This window comes from Rhipicephalus microplus, chromosome X (assembly GCF_043290135.1).
Source record: "Rhipicephalus microplus isolate Deutch F79 chromosome X, USDA_Rmic, whole genome shotgun sequence".
Taxonomy (NCBI): Eukaryota; Metazoa; Arthropoda; class Arachnida; order Ixodida; family Ixodidae; genus Rhipicephalus; species Rhipicephalus microplus.
In genome coordinates this window covers 359,524,932-359,549,805 of record NC_134710.1, presented here as the reverse complement: position 1 = coordinate 359,549,805, position 24,874 = coordinate 359,524,932, and the positions used below count along the sequence as shown (strand labels likewise).

Here is a 24,874-nt window from a genome sequence, read left to right as displayed (position 1 = left end):
AGGAGTCATCAAAACGAGGAAGACGATATACGTCTTTTTTCGTTATCTTGTTCAGTTTGCGGTAGTCGACGCAGAATCGTAATGACCCATCTTTCTTTCTAACCAGAACAACTGGTGACGCCCAAGTACTAGTCGATGGTTAAATTACGTCGTCGTCGAGCATCTGTTTCACTTGATGACGGATAGCATCTTGCTCCTTCTTAACAACACACTTAACAAACACACTTAACAAAACTGACGAACAAATCACGCAGATTATTCATCACTCCATACTCTTGCAGAAAACCCATGCCCAAAATGGCCGGCCGAGAACATTTGGGCAGTACAAGGAATGATGCTGCAAAAGCTGACCCACAAACCTCAAGCCTGGCGGTGCACCTTCTTATAGGGGATACGAGGTGTCCTTCAGCGGTGATTAGTTGAGGGCCGTCCCACGTTGTCAGCACCTTGTGTAGACGAGTGGCCAATGAAGCACTAATCACCGAGTAATCAGCTCCCGTGTCGACAAGCGCAGTCACCGGATAACAGTCGACGGAAGCGGTAATGGCAGCGGACGTTCTGTTGGCGGTTTCACAAACAGGCTTTAACGGCACGTCGTAAGGGTTGCGGCGGAGGGTATTTGTCGGTTCGTGTGACAGCGACCTCACCTCCGGAGGTCGCCGTTTTCAGTTTCCCCGGCGTGGGCTTGCGCCACTGACACCAGGGGACCCAAAGGCGGGTCGGGCGCGGTGCGTGATGTGGACGGACGGGGTGATGGTGACCGTGACTGTCGTCGCAGCGGGACAGGAGCAAGATGACTACCTTCCAAGTAATCCGCAATTTCTTGTGGGCGCTCACCATAGCGTGGACAACGTGCATCTGGGTGCATCCACGTAAGCCTATTTGTCGGTAGTAACATTCGCGGTACATGTGTCCAACTTCGCCACAATGGTAACACAAAGCACGATTGTCGGGTGCACGCCAGACGGTGGACTTCCGCGGGCCAGGACGAAAATCGGCCTGAGAAGACAGGCGATGGCCTGGACTTGGAAAGCGTCTGGGGGTCCCAGTAGGTGGATGAGCAAAATGTGCCGTCGACGTCGTAGAGACGCGTAGGGCATCCGCGTAGGAAAGCGTGGGAGGTTCGACTTGCGATGGTGGTGAAGAGTGAACAAACTGCCTGATTTCGTTACGAACGACGTCCGTAAGAGCAGCGCTACTGGGAGGGGACGCTGCATGAAATTTCCGAAGTTCTTCGCGTACAACTTGCCGTATGAGTTCTGTCAGGACCTCCCTGTTATCACCTCCTTGTACCAGCGAGGACGCAGCGGACATGGCCGTCTGACGCTCATACTGCGACACCCGCTGCCGAAGCATGCGCTCCATAATCGTGGCCTCACGTATGAACTCGGACACGGTCGTAGGAGGGTTGCGCACAAGGCCCGCGAAAAGTTGCTCCTTTACGCCTCGCATTAGCAGGCGCACTTTCTTGTCTTCTGGCATATAGGGGTCAGCCCGTCGAAACAATCGCGACAATTCTTCGACAAACATGGCCTAAAACATTGTCCTAACATTGTCTTAACGGAACAAACATTGTCCTAACGGAACTTGCCAAGGGGCCGTAGTGGGGTGGTAGTCCTAGAAGGCGGCGGCTGTTTCGATAGATATCAGTAGACCCTGGTGCACTGGCGGTGGTTGCTTCTGGTTCAGTACCAGCAGGCATAAGCCGCTGCAGTACAGTACCCAGCACGTCCACCAGTCTGTCGCGAAAGGAAACGATAGGCAGGAACTCGAAATGGAGGAATGTTTACTCAGACACCACAGCTGCCATTCACTTCTTCGCTCTCGTCTTCTGCCACCAACACAGCGTGGCAATATATATATATATATATATATATATATATATATATATATATATATATATATATATATATATATATATATATATATATATATATATATATATATATATATATATATATATATATATATATATATATATATATATAAACGACTGGTTGTATAAATGTCTGTGCGTGCCACATTTGTACATACATTTAGCGTGATTTCATGACTCAACGCTCACTAAAATAATTGCTACACGGTCACCATTCCTCCGCATGCTTCGCATAACGTCGATGTCCAGGTACGTGGGATCTGCCGATTTTTTTTATCCATCACTCTCATACTATACTTCTTTTTTCTCCATCTCTTCAATTTCTATCATTCCCCCAATCTCCCACTCAAAATGTAGGGTAGCTAACCAAGCCAAGCTTGGTTAACCTCCCTGCCTTTCCTCTCTATTTCTCTCCATCTACGATTCTTGAAGGCAACATCACTGAGTGACCGCTTGTGAAACCCGGCCATGTGTGTGGTGTGCAATGTGCATCTTTTTCTTGCTCTATTTAACTCCCTTATTCCCCACTCCCCGTGTAGGATACCAATCTGGACGTAGTTCACCTCCGTAGCGTTCTTATATACTCTCTCTTTCTCTTTACATATAATCTGCTTCTTAGGCGATCTGCGTTGGCAAGATATTCGTAGGAAATGAAACCCAGTTTTTCAAACTTGAATTTAGCACCATGGGCTAACATTAAATGCGAAAAATTGTGTTTGCAACAGTTGTTGGTCGTTGGTCGGCCATTATCTCTCCAATGTGTCCGCTGCGACGACTGTACGAATAAACTGTACTCTTGCGAATGACTGCAACTTGTAACAAAGTTTTTTTCTGATGGAGTTTTTGGAATTGTATGAACGAAAAAAATGGAAGTATATCCACGGGGTGAATGATGGAGATTGAGGCGAAGCATCCGTCCATCCAATCGGTCTTGCTTCCGTCCATCCATGTGTCCGTCTGTGTGAACGTCTGTGCATGCGCCTGTTTGTGCGTCCATCCCTGCATCCTTCCATGCGTGCATCCGTCCGTGCAGCCATCCATGCGTCCGTCCATGCATCTGTCTGTGTGTCCGTTCGTCCATCTAGTCAACACTCCAAGTACCACCATCTCACATCTTTTCGTCATATATTCCCCATATATAGAAGCAGCGCCATCCGGCGGACATTCCAAGGACTAAACGAGAGGTGGCACACGCACACTTTCTTACGGCCTTGGGCTTCGTGTCTTCTTCCTACATTTAACCACCTCGAGTTCATGGTATATACTTGTTCACTGTATTCATGGCACTGCGGCCTAACGCTCGCTAAACCTTTCTCCGTCCATTATCTCTTGCTTCCGTCCGTCCATGCGTCCGCCTGTGTGACCATCCGTGCGTCTATCCGCCCGTCCGTGCGTGCATCTGTTCGTGCGTCCGCAAGCCCATCCATGCGTTCATCCCTGCGTTCGTCCATGCATCCGTTCCTGCGTACCGTCCATGCGTCCACCCGTCCATGCAGCTATCCATGCGTCCGTCCATGCATCTGTCTGTGTGTCCGTTCGTCCATTCATTCAACACTCCAAGTACCATATCTCGCTACTTGTCAACATGTATTCCCCATACATAGAAGCACCGCCATCCAGTGGACATTCCAAAGACTGAACGAGAGGTGGCACACGCACACTTTCTTACGGCTTGCGCTTCGGGTCTACTTCCCACCTTTAACCACTTCGAGTTCATGGCATATACTAGTTCACTGTATTCAAGGCACCACGGCCCAACGCTCGCTAAACCTTTCTAAAACCAAGGAGGTTACGCCCAGCGAGTATAACGTAACAACCCTTTCTTATGAGATAGTGCTCAATCTACTTACCGATGGCTGCTAATGGGGAATGAGAGACAAGAGGATTTGGCTTTTAGTGAACGCGCACGCTGCGGATTTTTTGTTGTTCAACAACGCACAGGAGAAATCTTCCACCTGCACCATCTTGCAGATCAAAGCGTAAGACATGTTACGCACAACCACGAGGGACAAACGAGTGCCACATAAGGAGCGTCGCCCCTAAAATGCCCTCGCTAGAGAATCGTTTTAAGAAAATATTTCAACTTTTTCCTTATGCTGGGCAGTGGCATATTGATACTGAAGGCAAGGAGGGCTTACCGTTGAATAGCATAGTGAACCCGTAGTTTTTCAACGCGTTCATTTCCTAAGGCGCATTTCGGCTTATTAACGCGCGTGTGCAAACCAATGAAATACGGTACAGAACATTAAGCGGAACACAAGCTTCTCATGAGACACCCTTAGTTCCAAGTAGGAGGAGACAGCGTCGATGAAGGCGATGCTCCGTGCGACGCTCAGACGTGCGCAACTGGTCGCACGGCCATCGCGTGTAAAGTCTGTGGTGCAGATGCGTTCCAGCTGGCAGTTAGTCCAAGCAGGAAAACGGATTGACGCCGACGCCCTATTTTTGTGATGACAGGCTCCTTGTGAAGACTGTCATCACGATAATACAGCGTTGGCGGCATTCTAGAGATAACAAAAATCCCAATAGAACACAGTACACGAATAACGATTCAGGTCGGAATCCAACAAGCATTCTGCGTTGTTGTCAAATGTTGTACCGCAGTCACGCCAGTATATGAAAGTTAAGAAAAGAAGAAAACACCCTAAAACGCAGCCGCCATATAAGGGCAAAGTCAACTTCGGTTGCATGGTTGCAATAGAATGAGCACCACACATGCGCTGACTCAGCAAGGGGTAGTAATTCGTCGCTCGAATCAGGAGAAATATATGCCAACAATCGCTAGTAGTGATGGGTGCATCATCTTACCTTCGCCTCCATTTCGTTTCGACAAAAGTGACGTATCTGCTCTTACGTCACTGCTAACGCTGCGCCGGAGCATGTAAGCTATAGCCTATAGGCGTCAATTTATTCGACATCTCTGGTAAGTCCACAATCTGAGCACGACTAATGAATTTGCACAAAGACTTGCGCCTATACCTTGCTCAACTTTGTTCAAAATAATAATAATAATAATAATAATAATAATAATAATAATAATAATAATAATAATAATAATAATAATAATAATAATAATAATAATAACAACAATGCAGCATAGCACTTGCATATTTCCACAATACGTGGGATAAGAGCAGGGTTGCCATTTTCACCCCTGGCATGTTCTAAAAGCTACCATTTTCAAGTTGTGTTTCACACGGTAATGAGTCATGACAATACGTAACCTCTTGTCATGTGCGTGTATATTTGATGTATTGTTGTGACTGTTTATTTCGTCTATCTAAACTCATTAATGTGAAATATTCTGAAGACTCTTATTACACTTCCGCTTCCTGCCCGTGTGCTAAGATTTGGGTGCACGTTAAAAAACCCCAGGGGGTCGAAATTTCCGGAGCCCTCCAATATGCCGTCTCTCATAATCATATGGTGCTTTGGAGACGTTAAATCCCACATATCAATCAAATCAACAGTTCCGCTTCCTAGCCTCAATATAACGTCACGTTCTACACAGATTTCATTCTTCGTGGGTAATCATGTTGAGCAGGAAAGGCAACAGTCTTTGCCTTCTAATGCCTTCAAGTCTAATGCCTTCAGCGATCACCACGTTATCATTTACCCATAATGATTAGCAATGACTATGGAAACGTCATGCCGATTTCTGCCGTGCCTTTCGCAGCATTTGACATACACATCGTAGTCGCACGTTCCAGTTGCAAATGCTCACACACATGTATGCAAGCAAGCCTAGGCCTACCTTAACTGCTCGATTCAAAATTGCAGACAATCTTATCGCACTTCGTACTTTATTCTGCCGAGTAATTTGGGTGAGTTTTGTTAGAATAATGTTAAAATTGAGCTCTTTCTCTCGTCGGTCTTCTTGCAGTGACTAGGCACAGCGGTAAGTGTTATCGAACTTGCTCAGAATGAATACTTCAGTATTTTTCACGGTAGTCACGCAAAGATAGCACGTGAGTCAGTTGAATAGCTCCAGATAGTTGTAGAATCACTTGCCACTACACAGAGTGAGTCTCTAGCAAGTTACCGTAAAGGGTGCTCTAACTATTTAAGCATAGGTAACATGACCTTTTAGAATAAGGCCCCTGCACTTTTCGGAATTGGTGCCAAAACTAATGTTTTTATTATATGACAATAATGAGATGGTGTATAGAAATTTCTGAAGAGAATGGTTTCAGCAAATTCGAGCTACAGTTCCGATTTCCCGGCGACTCCCCAGAAGCCGAGGTTAGAAGTGAGCCTTCATGAATTATTTTTCTTTTTCCTCTATAGTTCAGTGTCCACAGAAACTTTTCTATTGCTAAAAGCCGCGAAAATGTACACGGGCATTCACATCGTCTTCCGCGTATTTGCCCGCGTAGGATCCGCTTCTTCAAAATAGCTTTCAGATGCTTTTTCACCAGCAAATCCACGCCGTCGTCTCGTGTTTGGGCTGAATTTCACCTGTGAATTTACGAGTAACAATCATTTGCAGTTTCTGAAACTCCTTTTGTTTTTGCGAAATGACCATGTTTGCTGGTGAGTCTCACCGCGTTCCAAAAAATCTCTTCTTCTTAACACATTCAGTCATTCCAAGATTATTAGAATGCCGTCGCAATTATTTCCCTACATTCTGCCCTGAAAAAGAGAAAAATCCTGCGTACACTAAACAATGTTGGGTTCCTTGCGCATGTTCTTGTGCCAGCCTCAGAAATATTAATGAAGAAGTTCCAATCCACCCAAGTGGTAACCGGCGAACCAGTCGATAAGCCCAGAAGATATGGTGTCATGGCTTATGTGCACCGGCTGTCTCGTCGATATAAGAAAATAGCAAGAAGTTTTGACACCAATGTTCTCTTTTCTCTGAACCAGAAAGTTAGAAAAGCCTGTGCTGCGATTGAGAACAAGGCTAGAGAAACTTCGGCTATGGGTTACACCGTTAAGGATCGAAATCCCCCCCTTCCTTGCTCTATTGGTGTGGCACCGACTGCACTTCTTGCAGTAGCTGCTGCTTACGTATTTACAACTACAGAAAAACATTTAGGAAATCAGATACAGCTAAGTGCTTGCTACGTTGGTCACTGTTCCGAATATTTTACTCTAAGAGATTAATTATCCAATCTACAGAGTGCAACGAAATAGTGTGCTGAAATATATCTTTAATTTCAGCTTTTTTCTGCTAGCGTGGTTAATTTGTTTACATGTGTGTTCACAGATATGACATACACAGTGGCGTTTACTAGACTTGCGTCTTTATTAGAAATCAATAGACTTGATTTTAACATAGACTTGACAAAAAATAGACTTGACAATAAACAATAGACTAGCCCCGTACACTTAGTCGCAGTCGAAGCGTTTCCATTTGGAGTTCAGCCCGTGGTGTCTGGTGTGGTGGGCGGTCCGCAGTCGCCCGTTGAGAAACTTCATGGGGCATAGACCACACAGAATGGGGGGCACTCCCGTGTGCTCGCGCAGGTGCCACTCCAGCTCGAGCTTCTTGGCAAACAGCTTATCGCACAAATCGCAGCGGTACCAGGTGTCGAAGCCGTCATCCGCAGTCTGCTTAGGTTTCTCGTTCTTGATGGCTACAGGCTTTGGGCAGCCGTTGGACTCACTCTTGCCCGCAGCCGGCTCTGTTTTCGGCTTCTTTTGCTTCTCCTGGGATTGCCGTTTACCTGCAGCGTGTCAATAATAAAGTAGAAAAAAAGAAGAGTACAATTAGGGGCTAGTTTCTTTGTTAGACACATCATTCACGAGATCTAACAATCATGCCAAGGAAGACATAGCAGATATCATTAGCAGCATATCAATAATAATGGAAAGAAATAAAAGTGAATGAAAAATAAATTTACAGATCCCACGTACACTGCGATCGATAATATGCGAAGCACGAACGAGAAATGTTGATATGTCACTTTAAAATCAACACAACGCTACGAGGTGGAGGTAAATGATGCCGTACATGACTTCAGTGTCATGAGTATCAGGTTTGGGTGTGTCGTTTACCTTCGTCATCGATTAACGTCACGTGATACCAAATTTAGTATATGTAGAGCTAGAGAAACGGCCATGAGGACGCTACGAGCATGATATGTTGCCATGTTCTTACATGATACGTGTGTCAGGATTATCATGTTAGCACCAGTAACATACTTCATCATCCATGGACGTCCCGTAACATGCAATACACAATTTGGTATATGTGAAGCTAGCAAAAAGGCCACGAGCGCATCATGAAGGGCCCAATATACTCCAAAGTAGCGTTGACGCGCGCGCATGCTGGGCACAGCAATGCTACGTTAGCAAAACATGAGCACACTACAGTCGGACGCCAAGCCCGACCAGCGTCCGTCGGCGTTGCCCGGCGGCAATCAGTGCGAAATGCGACATGCTGCATTTCGGCATTGCGCGCCGAAGACAACACTGCGTCTCCCTCTTTTCGTGACGGAGGGACGCCGGACGCACTGAAACACGCAAGCGCATAGCAATGTAGCGCGGCTTCGCCCGCGAGTATATGGAAGGACCGGTGCCTGGCGTGGGAACGCCAGCGTGACCCGATGAAATGAACGTCGGAGAGCACGCGCACCGCGTCACGTCAAAATGTATTGGCGCCTTGACAGTGGCATGTAGTCATGTTCTCACATGATACGCATCTCATGATTATCAAGTTTGCACCAGTCACATATCTTCGTCAGCCATTGGCATCACGTAATACAAAATTTGGCATATGGGAAACTAGCAAAACGGCCGTGATTGTATCATAAATGTGGCATGTAGTCATGTTGTTACATGACACGCATGTCGTGATATCATATTTGGATGTGTCAGGTACCTATGTCGTCAATTCGCGTCACGTAATATCGAGTTTGGTACATGTGAAGCTAGCGGAACGGCTGTGAGCACATCATAAGTGTGGCTTGTAGTCAAGTTGTTACATGACACGCATCTCAAGATTATTATGTTTGCACCAGTCACATACCTTGGTCATCCATTCCCGTACTGTAATACCAAATCTGGTATAAGTGAAGCTAGCGGAACAGCCCCCAGCGAATTATGAGCGTGGCATGTAGTTATGTTGTTACATGACACGCATCTCGTGATTATCATGTTGGCACCAGTTTCATACCTTCGTCATTCATTCTCGTACTGTACTACCAAATTTGGTATATGTGACGCTAGCGAAACGGCCGCGACCTCATCATGAGCGTGGCATGTAGTCATGTTGTTACATGACACGCATATCATGATTTTAATGTTGTGGTCTGTCGCTTGTGTTTTCCAAGCAATCATGTTAAACCATACCAGTTTTGCAGCATGCCATGTGTACGAAACAACCGCAAGAGCTGCAAGACCACGAAATGTAAATCATGACATTATTGACATGCATGTCATGATTGTCATGTTATGACTAGTCAGATATGTTCCTCATGTAGTCATGGTATGCCTTACCAAGTTTGGTATCGATATCATTATCGAAACGGCAAGAAGAGCTAAAAGTCGTAGGCAGCAAGATAGATAGATAGATAGATAGATAGATAGATAGATAGATAGATAGATAGATAGATAGATAGATAGATAGATAGATAGATAGATAGATACTCTTAAAGTCACTGAAATTCGCTAAGAAATGCTTCGCATATATTATAACTTGCCGTGGGTGGGCACCATATCTGCGACCTTCCAATACCACGTCCAATCCTCTACCAACTGAGCTAACACGGTGGCTATGTCGCCGTCCGCTTAATGGTGCATATATCTGTGTTAAACATCGGAGCGTCAAACAGAGCCGCCAGTAGCTATAACGGCGAGTGGAGAACTCTTTATCATCCTTTATCAAAATTTATTGTAGCGGTACCAGTAAAGAAGATATCCTAAAGGTTTGAAAAAGATAGCACCTTCACAATAAGTCATAATCAGGCATAGCTCCATTGCATTCCGCTTTCATTTTCTTTCTCCTAAGTTGTTTTATATTAAAGTGCGTCCTTTGTACTAGTCAATGATGTTAGACTGATTTAGTTGCGAGTCTGCTGCAGCTGTACGGACGCAGCCTCCCATTGCGCATTGCTGGCAGATTGTGTCCATATGGCTGCTGCGGACGCGCAACTTATTCTGTCAATATGCTAAGCGTTTCCACGGTGATTATTCATTGCATGCCCACCTAATGAAAACTGAGAAGCACATCATGCGGTAACCTCTACCACTTGGTTGGTGTGTTTGAACGTTTTTGATTATTTCGCCCTTTAAGTATTTGGCTCCATTACTTCACGAACCCAATACCGCTCACAATATACACAATATTATGAATGATAGGTCAAGAAACTAAGCAGGAACAAGAGCTTTGTAAAATGCTGGACCAAGATTGCACATGGAAGTGTGGCTCAGTGAATTGAAATGCAGTCTCACTACATCAAGCATCGCCAAGTTACATAGAACTTCAACCTCTAGAAAAAAAAAGTACCCACTCACTGATACGCTTTTTTCCGGCACTATGTGTTCTTTATACTGAAACGGCCTCTGTCTTCAACGTGCATTCACAGTGAACGCAGCCGTTTACTGACAAAGCAAACAGTGTCAGAGCACACAGCTATACTACGAATTTCGATTCAGGTATTGAACACATGCTATGAGAAACAAAAGTAAACTTTGAAAGACGTAACTTTGAGCTTTTCCGTAATGTCGATCTTTCAAATATAACCAATCAAACTAATCTGTACTGGAGATCTAAATACAGCCCCCCCATTCAGAACAGTTGAAGACCGTGATTGTCGAAATATTTGTATTCATATTACTTGCCAGTAGAATAGGCCACCTAAATTTATTAGCCGATTATTTCCAGCCGATTATTTCTAGCGAAAACTCTTCAGAAAGAATACTCTTTTGCAGTCTGCTATTTTGCACCGTGTATAGAAGTTATTCAATGGTTCTTGAATTGCGACCCATCTCAGAGGCGTCAAGCTACAAGACCGGGAAACACGGAGTACGTAAAGGTGAGGGGAGGGGAGTCATCACATATTCCTATCAAAAACACGTCTTCAGCCTACGAGTAGAACAAAACTTTAATAAGCCAAAATATGCGAGCTATGCAATGTGGCTGCTTCCCGATTCAGTCTTCAGAGAGATCACACAGATATTTCCACGAGCACTTATAATTTAACCGGCTTAATACAGGTGAAAAAAATGTACGATCTCCCGCTAAAGAGAACCATTTGTTGATGCGAAGCTGCGGGGAGATGGTTGACTTGAGTGGACGATGGTGTACTTTGTTGAGAGTTCGTGCTTGCGCTAACGATGACACTGGCGACGGCGTTGACGTTGGCCCTCATCGCGCTGTTGTACAGGAGAGGATCGAGCGGAAGCACTACGTCATTTTATACCGCGAAACTTCTGTGGTGTCCTCAGCGGATTATGCAGCTGACGCACCATATGTCGAGCGCGCCGCTCCCTATTAGAGAATTCCTGAAGGAGAGAGAGGGAGAGAGAAGAAAGAAGAGGAGACACGCGAATGCGCAGTGGGGAGTGGACGGCGCGGGAACGAGTGAGAGACGGACACAGTCTTCGACATAACTTGCTTCGCATCTGCAATTTGTAAACGGTGGTGGTGGGGTTTGCAAGAAGACAAGTATACTTGTCAAAACGTCGCGTTGAACACATATCCCCTGCTAACGGATTTTCATAACGAAAGCTGTTTTGAGATCACAACTCGCGTCACGCGCAGTTGTCCGCCACCGCCGCCGCGAGCGTCCGTAGGCACATCACGCGAAATTAGAAAAAAAAAACACTGAGCTACGCCGGTGCGCGTGACTTGTTGGCAAACTTCCTTTAGATAGGCTTGATGTCTGGAAAGCAATCGTGTTAATACGACTCATAAAGCGTTTTAAAACAGTGGAAAAACAACCAGTCGCCGCACAATGCGAATAGCGTAACGAGTGGGCCGTCCGATGCGCCAACCTATTACAAAAGCCTGTTCTTGTTCCCCTGTTCGGTGGCGCATACCCACTTGAGCCATAATTCATCATCGTCATCAGCCACTGCATGGACAATTGGCACGAAATTCCTTGCAAGTGTTAAGAGGACACCGCGCTCTTTTCAGAAGAATGATGTAAAATAGCATAGCAAATGCCGCCTTACTACCCAAAAATTTTACTAAAAATTCCGTAGTGAATATCAAGCAAGTGTGCGTGCAGTAGTTACCCAATAAACGTTTTGAAAAGGCTCTGAAAAAGCCACTCTTCTAGCTTTCACTGTGACTGTGTTGCACATTCCGCGCAAGCTCGGCGTATTTTTCGGTTTCATGGCAAGCTTTCATTCTGTCCTTCCTGTTGTGTTGCGGTCTGTTACAGGTAAGACAACTGCACTCCGCAAACACGGCCTGCATGCCTGGAATTTTTCGAGCTGATTGTCTTAGAATCTTCCAATAAGACTACCGTGCACCACGCGTGAACGTTATAAATCATTCTGCAACTATTGCGGCCTACAAGAGTAACGGTGAAAATGCTCATGCCGCAGGAATAAAAAGCCGACACGCTTTACTGCTTACCAGAGTGCTCGAATTGCTCGAATGTCGACGCTGTTGTGGCTGCTATTAATGTACAGCCTTGATAGCTTGCGAATTCACTTTTCGTTTCGTGGGCACAAGTTAGCCCAAACAGATTTCAATATTGTCGAGTGGTGCTGGAGTCCTCTTCACTGTCATGACCACATGGCAATTTAGTGACGGCACATTTTTCACAGAAAAATGTTTCGCGCGCGCTAACAAAGCCAGCATAAATGACTCACTGATGTATGACCACCAGCTCGGCCACTGGGGCTCATTGACCGGCTTCCTGGCGGATTTTATGAATCTTTGGAGATCGCTTTCTGTCCCCTGTTTTCTCCTCTTTAGGTATTCCGTGGAAAGCCCCGACGGTGCCTCGGGGGCTTCCCTCTTCACCACAGAGGCCATCTGGGCAGTGAACAGAAACAACTTGCTTTGTATAAATTGATCATCAGAAAACCCGAGGTTGCTGTGGCAATTACGATGAACGTTACGTTTATGCGTTTATACAATTCATTAGGAGGAGGAGGATTGAAAGAGGAAGGACAGGGAGGTTAGCCAGTTCTACAATTCGTGGGCTCACGTGAGTGCCGAGGAGACGGTACTATGGCGAACAAACATGTCTGACTGGTATCCTACCACTATTGTTAGACTGGAACCACAGTAGGTACTAACATGGCCGTAACGACATTGCAATATACGGGGGCTTGCGTTGGTGTCACTGAAACCACCATTTCGGAGCACCAGCCTGTAAATGCGCAACGCTTGCGATGCCGCAAGTGCGTTATCAAAACACGCCATCCAGGTGCCTTCATTGTTCATGCACAAAGACGCTCCTGCGACGTCACCGTTTTCACATTGACGAGATTTCTTTCTCACCAAATCCGCCATCGTGGAGTGCAAGAACACTGAAAAGCTACGTGCATGACGCCTCGTGCAAGCCATTTACATAGCAGTTCATACACAATTGCACATCCAACAACTAATAAATCAACAGAAATATTGATACAGATTTTCAAAGCATGTAAGTAAACGAAGAAGAAATCAAGCTAACAACGATGCATATTCGGAAACGGCCACTGCACAGAATCAGTATAAGCACTGATAAACCTGTGACTCAGTATACGGAATAAGATGTAAATAGTCTGGTTTATTTTAACAAAAAAAAAACACAAATCGAAACTACAAACAACTGAGGAAGTAGATTTTAATGCATTACCGATGCAAGAGGAGATGTGAATTGTTCATTGACTATGCAGATGACTTCATTCCTCTACTTACAGTCTTTGCCATTGTCTAAAGATATGTACTATCAGCAAGAAACGAAGTAATAAGAACAATGGCTGAACTTCTCCTTTGTTCTGACGTTCACCTCATCTCATTTCAGTCACTGCTTTTTTTGTAGAGATTATTACATATATTCAGAAAAGTAGCCTAAATGAAGTTTGACTACTGCATAACGAACTTAGTTTCTAACGAAAACATAGATACGTTATTTTATGAAGACTTTTTACAAATAAAACCTTAGTGTAATAAGATAATTGATGTTACGCTGTAACGCTGTTTATGCAGTTGGAGCTGTACTTATTAACTTAAAATTTCTCCTCCTACCCCGAAACGTAATAGCCTGTAGGAAGGGTACCAAAAATAGATGACTGAGTAGGGAGTTTTAGAATACCGCACCGCGAGCTTTAGCGGTGCGGTCGCTGCCACTACACATGCGTCGTAAAGCGAGTCGGCGTTCACGTTCGCAAACCGCACGCCGAAAACCCGAAATTGCGTGCGGCGATCGCGACCCGCGAGGCCCGCGAAGTGCTGTTGTCGAGGTTACGTGTAGTCTCCCTGCATTGGAGTTTGCGGGGAAGCTGAAGTCTCTATAGAGTGTTCTCTTGGAGGGGCAAACGATATTCTAAATTGTCCTATCAAGTCAGATGCAAGTCAAACAATTTCAATTCGTTACCGGCATAAGGGTGTGCAGGACACTTATCAGTGAAACATTCACATTAGCTATATTAAGCGGTGTTACTAAACAAAGGCATTCAGCTGCACTTGCAGCGTGAAGAGCATTAGCGCACGTCTCTCTGCCATAAAAATACGAACACGCAGAACACTGTGTACTGCGCAATCGAACGAGTTGTAATACTCCAAATTCCGCTACGAAGCAGGTATGTCGCAGACGGACGCCCCGTTTACAAATGGGATACAACGTTGAAAAGCCTACGAACCATTTGTTTAGAAAACTGTCTTTAAAAACGGAAAATATGGTGTACTATACTATAAGATGTGAGCAATGACGTTTAACGGAAAAATGGCAGATCTCACGTACAGTGGGAGTTAATGGTATGCGAAGCACGAATTAGAAATGTTGATATGTCACTTTAAAATCAGCGCAACGTTACAAGGTGGAGGTAAATGACGCCGTACAAGACTTCGTTGTCATAATCATGTTTGAATGTGTCATTTCCCTGCGTCATCTATTCGCGTCTCGTGATACGAAATTTAGTATATGTGGAGCTCGCGAAACGGCCGCGAGCACTCTAAGAGCGTAGTATGTTGTCATGTTCTTACATGACACGCGTGTCAGAATTCTCATGTTTGCACCAGTAATATACACTGTAAACGAAAATAAGCCAAGATGGGAGTAAATGACTTGTCCTCTAGCGCACGCCCAGATGGGGGTTTTAAAAACTCCGTCCATAGGGAGTAAAAAATTTACTCCCCTCTAAGAGGGGGTTTTTGAAAGGATTGAGGGGAGTTTTTGTTTACATCCATCGGGGAGTTTTTTTGGGCAGCTATGGGAGTAAATGTTTACTTCCATCGGGAAGGTTTTTCAGGCAGCTATGGGAGTTTATATTTACATCCATCAGAGAGGTTTCTCAGGCAGCTATGGGAGTTTATATTTACTTCCATCGAGGAGGTTACTGGGGCAGCTATGGGAGTTTATATTTACTTCCATCGAGGCGGTTTTTCAAGCAGCTACGGGAGTTTATATTTACGTCCATCAGAGAGGTTTCTCAGGCAGCTATGGGAGTTTATATTTACATCCATCAGAGAGGTTTCTCAGGCAGCTATGGGAGTTTATATTTACTTCCATCAGAGAGGTTTCTCAGGCAGCTATGGGAGTTTATATTTACTTCCATCGAGGAGGTTTTTCGGGTAGCTATGGGAGTAAATGTTTACTTCCATCGGGGAGGTTTCGCAGGCAGTTATGCGAGTATATTTTTGCATCCATCGGGGAGGTTCTGCAGGCACGCAGATATGAGGGTATATGTTTATGTCCATCAGTGTGGTTTTGCAGGGAACCATAAAACTTTTGTTATGTATAACAGAGGTTATGAAGGATGATCTGTGAGCATTTGTTAGCATACATGAGTTATAAGCAGCTTTCAGAATCTTTAATTGATTTTTATGCTTGGCAATGCACAAAATGTTTGCCATATAGAAATGCAAACGAAAACAAGTATTGTAATACACTGTGAAATGAAATTTATTTCATATTTATTGCACACACTTATTGCACATTGAAAAAAATTAACTAAAATGGTAATAACAGTGCCACTTCTGAAGACGGAATTACGAAAGACAATGTTGTTGACTAGTAGAGGTCACAACTTTGGAAGCTTTGTTTCATAGCATTCAAGAACAAAAATAAAAAAATTTCTAACAATATACCAATCACAAACGCAAACTATGAATTACTTAAAAGAAACTGCCCATTTAAACAAGGTATATGGAGAATAACTTTTATAGAACAATTGTTCATAATCATGCTGCAAGCAAATTTTGTCACTCCGAACAGTCATTGCATTCCAGAAGTGTTTTGTCGGACTAATTGGTAAAACATGGTAAAAGTTAAAAACAGCACGAACTACAACTGATGACGAAGAAATAACCGACAGGACCAGTGCTGAATTAAATGCATTCACAATTGATGCAGCTACAACTGAGCATTACTCCCCTTTACAGCATTGCAGCAAGACAGTGAAAGCCTCAATGGCACTGAAGATATTGCACTATATAAATAAGTGAATAAGCAATGAAACCCGAAAAGCTCGTTAGGCACAGAGAAAGGTAGGTTCATTGTATAAAATACCTTTATAATACATTGGCTGGTAGCTTGATCATAAATGATTTGCCATAACTTCATCCCTTTACATTGCAACAAACTAGACACACTTAACCTTATAAATTGAAACCACGTTTAACAGAAACTAGGGCATTAAAGAATAGCTTTTTCCTGAAAACTATAGCAAACTGGAATCAACTTCAGACTAAAGGAACCCGGTTGAAAGCGACATTGTACGACTGGGTCATGCCACCCATACCACAGCAACCAGCCGCAGCAATAAAAAGCTGACATCTTCAACCCTAAAAGCATACATGTAACTACATAGAACATGCCGCACTCATGTGCATGTTCATAAAAGTCTCTGCAAGTGTCAGATGAAATGCCATCTAGTGCCGATCTGTAGTTTGGTTTTGACAGTCGAACAAAGTAGATGCAGAGTGAAGCACCGAAAGGTATCGAGAAGCTCGAGTACCTTGCAGTCATAAAATTCTTTGCAAAGGAAGATTGACCAAATGAAATTGACTGAAGCTTTGTAAATGTTTAGTAGCAAAATTCAGCTTTATACTTCACAAACAAGAAGGGGCTGCTGCGTTTAAGCGGGGAAGAGAGAGCATTGAAGACAACCCGAGCAAAGGGCGCCCAAAAAGTGCAACAACTCCTGAATTGATTGACCATATGCACAATGGTTTTGGCAGACAGGAGAGTGAAGTGCTAAATTTCCGAGGCTGTTGGCATCTCCGCGGAATACGTGTCACATCTTGCAAAATGAACTGCACATGGACAAGCTCTGTGCAAGATGGGTGCCGTGTATCCTTACTCCTGAGCAAGAACGCAACCAAATGACGATGTCATAGCATGCTTAGGAGTTGTGTAACAAAAATCCAGCGGTTTTCTCGCAGATTTATACTAATGGATGAAAGTTTGATTGAACCTTCTATACCCGAATTTAAACAATAATCAAAGCAGTAGACTGACGCTGGGTCTTCTGTACCAAAAGACATGTCAGTTTCCTTCGCAAGAAAGGTGATGGCCTCCGTATTTCGAGGCGCTAAAGACAGTCCGCTAGGGGATTATCTTGAAAATGGGTAAACCACACTTGGAGAGAATTCTGGCCTTCTAGTTCAATTACATTAGAAAGTTCGTGAGAAAACATCAGATTTGCAGAACAAGAAAATGACTTTTCATCAAGACGATGCATTGGCACACAAAGGGCATCTTGCAATGGCTGAATTGCTTGATTCAAAGTAGGAATTATTGAAGCATACACCCAATTCTTCTGCCTTGGCCCCTTCAGACTACCATCTGTACCCAAAACTCAAAATCTTTTTTGGTTAGCAATGTTCTTCATCAAAAGAAGTGATTGCTGCAGTGGATGAGTACATTGCAGAACTTCCACGAAGTTATTTTAAGGATAGAGTCCTGGCTCTGGTGCACCGATAGAACAAGTCTGTAGAATTGAGAAGAGAGGGTGTTGAAAAATAAAACTAATTTTGAAGGTCCCATATGCTTTTTCTACATCAGGTCGAAAACTTTTCAGGCCACCATCATATAGAGCTTGACAGGTATTTAGTAAGCACTACAAAATTTGAAGACAAAGATTGAACCACAATCATGAATATCTTTTTTTTTAATATTTTTTACAGGTTCTCAAAGAAGTCTTTCTTTAACAGGTTTCTTTTTTTTTAGTACTTTGAGTTCCGAGGAGACATTTTTGAAAGGGGAGATCGATAGTGCAGCGGCCACCTTAACGATGGGGGTGGAAATGCTTGACGCCAGTGTGCTTAGATTTAGGTGCACGTTAAAAAACCCCAGGTGACCGAGCGGAGGCAACCCTTCGTCCTCTTCGCCATCACGCACACACGAGCATATTCACCGAGAATATGCATGTAGCAATAATGGATGCACCAAATAAAAAGCATAACATTAACGCGAAGTAAACTCTCTGGACGCTAGCGATTCGGTTTCACTTGACCATTTCGAAAATTGGAAAGGCAAGATCGGAACGCTTCGCCAGAGAAACAAATGATGCTCTCGCGCAGAAGAAAGCCGTCCGCGTCGCTGGGGCCAACAGTGCGGACGCAACCCCAGTACTATAGCAATGGTCCTGCCGTGCGAGAAAAAAAATCTGTTTTGTCAGAGGAGCTCTTCTTCCTCGGCGAAGAGGAATTTCTTCGGCACTGGTCTTGCCCTTTTGTGTCGGTCTGTGAGAGACGAGTGAAACTTGTCTTTCGTCTGGCCTGGTATTAGTAGGCTGATCTGTCGATGCGCCGGCAGAAATGGCATGCCAACATGTAAATATGCAAAATGTACATATTTATGTTTTATTTGTGTCTCTTGTTTGCCTGGAAGTATTTTTTGTGGTTGTGTTTGTGTGAACCATCCAATGTACATGTTCTTTCAACGTCATCTCATATCCATGTTCATGTAAATGACGTCTGTTTTGACATCATCGTTCGAGTATGTCTAAGAAGGAAATGTTCTGTTGAGTGTTCTTGACGTTTGTGGCAATAATTTTTTTTCTAAACAGAAAAAAAGGACGCTTCGTGCGATGGAGAAAATGCTTGTCAACACAACCTCATAAAGTGTGAGGCCCACCGTACCAAGTGCTCAAACTCGTTAACCACCTTTCGTAAACACACGTTAACTCTGTAGGAGATGTAGTATACTTCTAGACCCGCTGACGCCTCAGACCCACGGGACGGGTTTATGCTTTCCCACACTGAGAGTACAAAGCACTCTAAATCATGAGTCACTTTTTTTAAAACACGTTAACGCTGGTCTTTCCAAACTGGGACAGCTTATTGCTCTCCCGCTCTCCGTTTTTTCTCTAAAGCGTCGAACATTTGTTCTAAACACACACACGCTGTCTTGCATACAGCGACAGCAGCGCAACGTACTTTTAGAGGAGTACACACTACTCCGAATTTTCTTCTAGTTCAAAAAAAAAGAAGAGCACATTCATGCTGAGTCATCAATACAGTTATCCTTATGAACGGTGAAGGACGCAACCGCACGTAGACAAAACAAAGTAAGGGGACAGAATACAGCGGCTCGGAGAGTTCGTGCGACACGAGGCGGATGAGATTTCCACTGAGAAGGTACGCGTGTTTTTGCGCTCCCGTCGTTACCCCAATCTTTGCTTCGCGCTCTTAGCGCGCAGCCCTTCTAAGGGCTGCATATGGCGCCTCAGTGAGGCAGCCGGAAGAAAACACCCCAGCAGGATGCCGTCGTGGCAGCCTCGGCACCACCTTCAGTGCCAACACAGCAGCAGCAGCAGGCACAATCCAAGCCGACACGCTCCAAGAAAACCCAACCGCAGAAAGTCAGCAGCCATAACACTGCCGCCCTCTCCCCGGCTTCGAGCAAAGCGAAGGTGCACACCGGAGCTTCCTCGTCTCCTGCCACGGCGGTGGCTATCTGCGAGGGATACCCCCCCTCCCCCCCCCCCGGCAGCAACACCTCCTCATCTCGTCCTTCAACTACTGCGGCCGCCGAGCAAACGGCGTCCGCCCCCAGTGAGCATGGCGTGCCCCCAAGCACGTCTCCGCGTTCCGACAGTCCCCACGTCGTCAGCGACTTTCCTCCGAGTGAATGTGCGGTGTTACGAAAGACGGCGACGCCAACACGGTCCCGAAGACGCCGCTGCTCCGAACTCCGCCGACACGGTCACCAGCCGTTTGGTAGCGTGTGTTACTCAGCTTGCGACTGCTTCTGCGCAGAGCTGATAGACGAGCGGACGAGACGACGGTGAGTTAAGACAAGGTTTATGTACAGCAAAGAAATAGAGGCGTTACAAATTCGGCGTGGGGCCGACAGCTTAGGGACCCGAAGAGCCGAGATGTCTTCTCTCGCACGCGGTTACGAGGCGCACCGCCGACGAGGTTACGATGGGTGCCACGGAACTCGCCGCTGCTAAGGACACCGGGCACGCCGACTGCGAAGGGGCTGGAACCGACGAGAGGCTTCTCTCACGCATAGGTCAGCTGCTGGCGACGCATGGCAGGGTTGTTTTTTTTTTATAGGCACCGGGTGGATTCTTGGAGTAACCAGCTGTCCAACCAGAAGTGCCGTTGGCCATGATGTCGGAATCCTCCAATGGGGCCCGCCGCTGGGCGTGGTTCCAGCCAAGGACGAGTGACGTTCCCCCGCATAAGACTCGCCAGACTGGACGGTGCCGATAACTTCAACGGGCTCGCGGGCTGAGGGAGCTCGCGGTGCGTTGCGTGACAGACTGGCGCCGCCGCTTGATGACGTCGTGGAGTTGGTCGCGTCAGGCGGGCTCGATTGCTGCCCTTGACACAGATTGCCTTTTTCAGAGGCTTTGACGTTCGGTGTGGACTCCAGGCGTAGCAGCGGCCACCATCGTCTTTCGGCCCGTCGGGAAGAAGGCCAACTTCCTGGCTGCGTCGAGGGATGCGATTGCCGCCTTCCTTTCGGGGTTTCCAGCCACCCAGCGAGTGCGGGTCAATTTCCAGCGCAACCTGGTTGCTGTCGACACCCACCCTACCACCGATCCCAGCGCCCTACTCCAGGTTGGGACGATCTGCGAGACCAAGGTTCGAGCCAAACTCGACCTGAACACCTGTGTTGGCATGGTTTTTGTAGTGGTCCCAACGATCCCCTTTGAGGACCTTGCAGACAACATATTGCTTCACCTGTGCCCCTTGTGTCCGGCGTACGCGGAGGCAACTGCCTCACCCTCACCTTCGCTGGGACTACTGTCCCGCCGGATATACTGCTTTACAAGCAAAGGCGCCCTGTTCGACCCCGCCAGCCCCGGCCCATGCAGTGCTCCCGTTGCGGCCGCTTCGGGCACGCAACCACCACCTGCTCCCGAGACGAACTGTGCCTGCGCTGCGGCATCAAGCACGTCCCAGGATCGTGTGCAGCACACCTTCGCTGCATATACTATATCGCGGGAAACATCCTGCCACCGAGCCGCGCTGTCCAGCCTGGCAGCTCCATCACAGGGCCGCGGTCATCATAACCTCAACCGACGGCACCGTGACTCACCGCCAAGCCCTGCAGCACGCTAGGACCCCTGGCAGCAACGCCTCCATCATCAAAGGACGCCCCTTCCGAGATGCGCTCGCCGGTACCGGCGACGCGACCTCGGAGGCCGCCCCTCGTCCTACAACGAGTGCGCTCGTCGTCTCCTCTACAACGACGACGGCCCCGCCCTCATCCACAGCTCGGCCGGCCCCTACCGTCGTCTAAAAGCGCTCGACGGCGACGCAGACACGGCGCGCTTTTTCACAACCGCCGGTTCTTGTCGCCGTCCCCAGAAGCACGACGACTGAGCCCGCTACTTCGACCTCGCAGCAACCTGACATCAAAACCAGGAATGACGACTGCGTGTGGCATACGGGTCTTCTTGCGCGCGCGCCACTCGCAGTTCGAATGCGCTTTTCCTTTCTTCTACCTTTCTCTTGCCTCTTTTATCCTCTCTCTTTAATTCCAATTCCCCCTTCCCTGCGGAGAACTGTGGAGGTTCCCTCGCTTGAGAGAGGCAGTAACGGAACTGCGCTTATTTCCTCCTTCTTTCACTTTTCAAAGTCACTTCATAATACGGCATCAACTTAGAGCGCCAACTAGCCCCAACAGCACGTTCTATTACGTCTGCGGCAGTCTGACAAAGGAGTCGATCACCGTTATCAAAATACGTTCTCACCAATCAAGCGGGCAATATTAAGAGCGAAATGGACACTTGCCGAACGGCAAACGTCGATTACTTATCTAGGGCGAGACGAATACAGAAAACCATGTTGCTACACGCAGCGGCAAGGTTCCTTTTGGCGTTGCATAAGTTTGTTGCCAGACTTTGGGGTGGTTGTTGCCAGACTGCCGCTAAATTTGGCAAAAGGTTTTCCCCTGTAGTTGTGGCTTCTCCGTAAGAGTTTGGTGCTATCCGTGGTGCATTTCGCGAGTCCAGGCGTACATAGCTGTAGCATATCCGACATACCCTAATTAACCAGCCTTGGAACACTTATTCATCACATGTATATACGAGTCCGAACGATATGTCTTGCTGACACAGCTAGGGGAAGCGTAGCGTCCCTCGTCGTAGCGCGCGGTCGACGCGACACGATCAGCTGAGAGGAAAAAAAAAAGAAAAGTAAGGGGGAGGGAGGCAGCGCATCACCTCCTGCGGTTCATTCCGTAAATAAAACGAATTCTGTAATGCGCGGTTCATTCCGTTAATTAAAACGGCCTCTTAATTACACGGCAGCGCCGCGCTCGACTTCTGCTAGGCTCGGTTCATTCCGTTGATTAAAAGGGCCAGCGTCGCTCATGCACTCGCAAAATGCACCGCGGATAGCACCAAACTCTTACGGAGAAGCCACAACTACACAAGAAAATTTGTCGGTTAAATTTAGCGACAGTCTGGCAACAACCACCCTTCCAGTCTGGCAACCATTTATGCAACGCCAAAAGGAACCTTGCCCACGCAGCGACCACTTCGCGATGGCAACACTCCCCGATCGCGGACGAACCCACCATAATTTCGAACCGTGACGAGCTTTCGAACGTTCATAGGACTACGCGAGTGTTCGGGTGTCACTCACAAATGAAAACACGAACGCACGATACTATATAAGCAATGTCGCTCAACACCATGCCACAATTGTGCGATCACTGATCGACGAAGTCGCGCGGTCCCGCCGGCAGCGTTAGCCGCCTACGTCTAGGGCGAAGTCACGTGACCAAGAAAGCCCGCCTCGCCGCCGCGCGAGTGGAGCGCGCGGTGCGGCGAACACTTGACGCAAAGACATTTTCGAGTGAATTTAACGAACTTCACGGCTTGGAAACGAAATACAACCGCATCCTATCTACGCGCCGTGCTATAATGTGTTCGCCAACGAATACAGGGGATAATTAAGCCAAAATGCTACCCGTGATAAGGGTTCTTCCGTGTATGACATTTACAGTTGCGTGCAGCGTGTGAATGCACTGAGAAACAAATGACTGGTATCACACTAAAAAACCGGTACCGTGCAAGGTGGCATGCGCTAATGGATTAGAACATGTTCGGCTGCCCCGTCGAGTTCTTTCGAAATGTATATAGCTTTAACCACCAGTAGTGAAGAACGCCTGATGAGTGTACGATGAGCTTCGAGGCCTATGCGGCTAGGCGCTGCCTGCCGATATGTTACGCACGGCTAAGCCGCTTCAAAAACACGTCAGACACCGCTGCCTGCCTTTGCCGACATTAATGGGACACTGGGTACTCACCTCGAAGGAAGACTCTCTCGATGTGCTTGGCTCAGCTAATCCGGACCACCGGGTAGAGACCAGCGGAGCAAGCAAAGAACCGAACGGTCCGAGGTCTTCGCCCCGAATGCCAACAAAGCCAACGGTCCCGCGCCGTGCTTGTGCAGCCAAACCTGAAGTCACGTGATATGAGCGAATCAATCACGTGGCATATGACGTAATTCGAACTCGCTGCAGCAATATTTCACTCGGCCGGGGAGAACTTACGCTACAAGCGAGGATAGCGTTGGTATCCTATATATTCTCCACAGAACCTGTGGCTTCCGCCGTTTCACGAGTCGTCCGTGTGGGCCGAAACTGGAACAACCGAGGCGGAACAACCAAAGAGGTGTTTGAAAAAAAAAAAAGAAAGTTGCTGGAGTGAAAAGTATTGCCCAGGAGTCAAACCATGCGTATGGCAAGATGCCGCCTGCGGCGTCCATCTTACTGGTAGATAAACTACCAACATTCAGCTACTACAAAAAAAAAAAAAAAGAGAGAGAGAGAGCTTTCCTCTCGCACACCCAACGAGTTCAAAGTGGCAACATTTTCCGTTGTGCTCCAACTGCGTCTTAGTGTTACTAGTTTTTCTTAGTAAGCGCATCTAATTGGAGGCGAAGTTCATTGCAGAATCAGTCACCCGTGCTCGTTTCTGTGTGTTACTTGGTCGGGAACAACTATCTTTTAATACAGAACTAACGCAGCATTTACGCTAAGATATCAAAGCCACTTAATCACCAAGTGGGCACTACCAGTAAAGAGCTTGTTTCTGACATCCTGGCAGGACCAAATCCGGCTTCACTTTCGCTGGCAAGGCACTGCGGGAGCTTCCACTCCAGCAACTTTGTTTTCCAGCCTCCTTCGGAACCACCGATATATAGTGACGTATAACGTAATCCGCAGGCTCGCCATTTGGCCCGCCTTGTGAATACGGCTTAATAATGCGCGTGCTGCGTATGAAGCACCACCGCGAGCTAACGCGATCAGGAGAGAGAGAGATAAATATGCAAGGAAAAGCAGGGAGGTTTACCACACGCGCATTCAGTTTGCTACCCTGCACTGGGGAAGGAATGAAGAGGAGAAAAGAGGTTATAGAGAGATAAGAAGGTACACACAATCACGAGCACACTCGGGGTAGCACACACGGTCT

The 24,874-nt window shown here is 46.5% G+C and overlaps 1 protein-coding gene across 1 annotated transcript; it reads right to left on the bottom strand.

The window, feature by feature from the left end:
* Positions 1-7,108: 7,108 nt before the first annotated feature.
* Positions 7,109-23,852, bottom strand: LOC142777289 (uncharacterized). The gene is made up of 3 exons (XM_075881602.1): positions 23,707-23,852; positions 12,647-12,812; positions 7,109-7,545 (listed from the first exon to the last, which is right to left on the bottom strand). Exons 2-3 carry the CDS (start codon positions 12,810-12,812, stop codon positions 7,208-7,210), a joined length of 504 nt encoding a protein of 167 aa, XP_075737717.1. The 5' UTR covers positions 23,707-23,852; the 3' UTR covers positions 7,109-7,207.
* Between the last annotated feature and the right edge of the window lie 1,022 nt (positions 23,853-24,874).

Bases quoted from the DNA above. Each gene is read 5' to 3' on its own strand.
- LOC142777289 (XM_075881602.1), bottom strand. From the start codon at position 12,812: ATGGCCTCTGTGGTGAAGAGGGAAGCCCCCGAGGCACCGTCGGGGCTT. The intron at 7,546-12,646 runs GTGAGTCATTTA...GACACGCTGCAG, and splicing joins GAGCTGGTGGTCATACATCA to GTAAACGGCAATCCCAGGAG.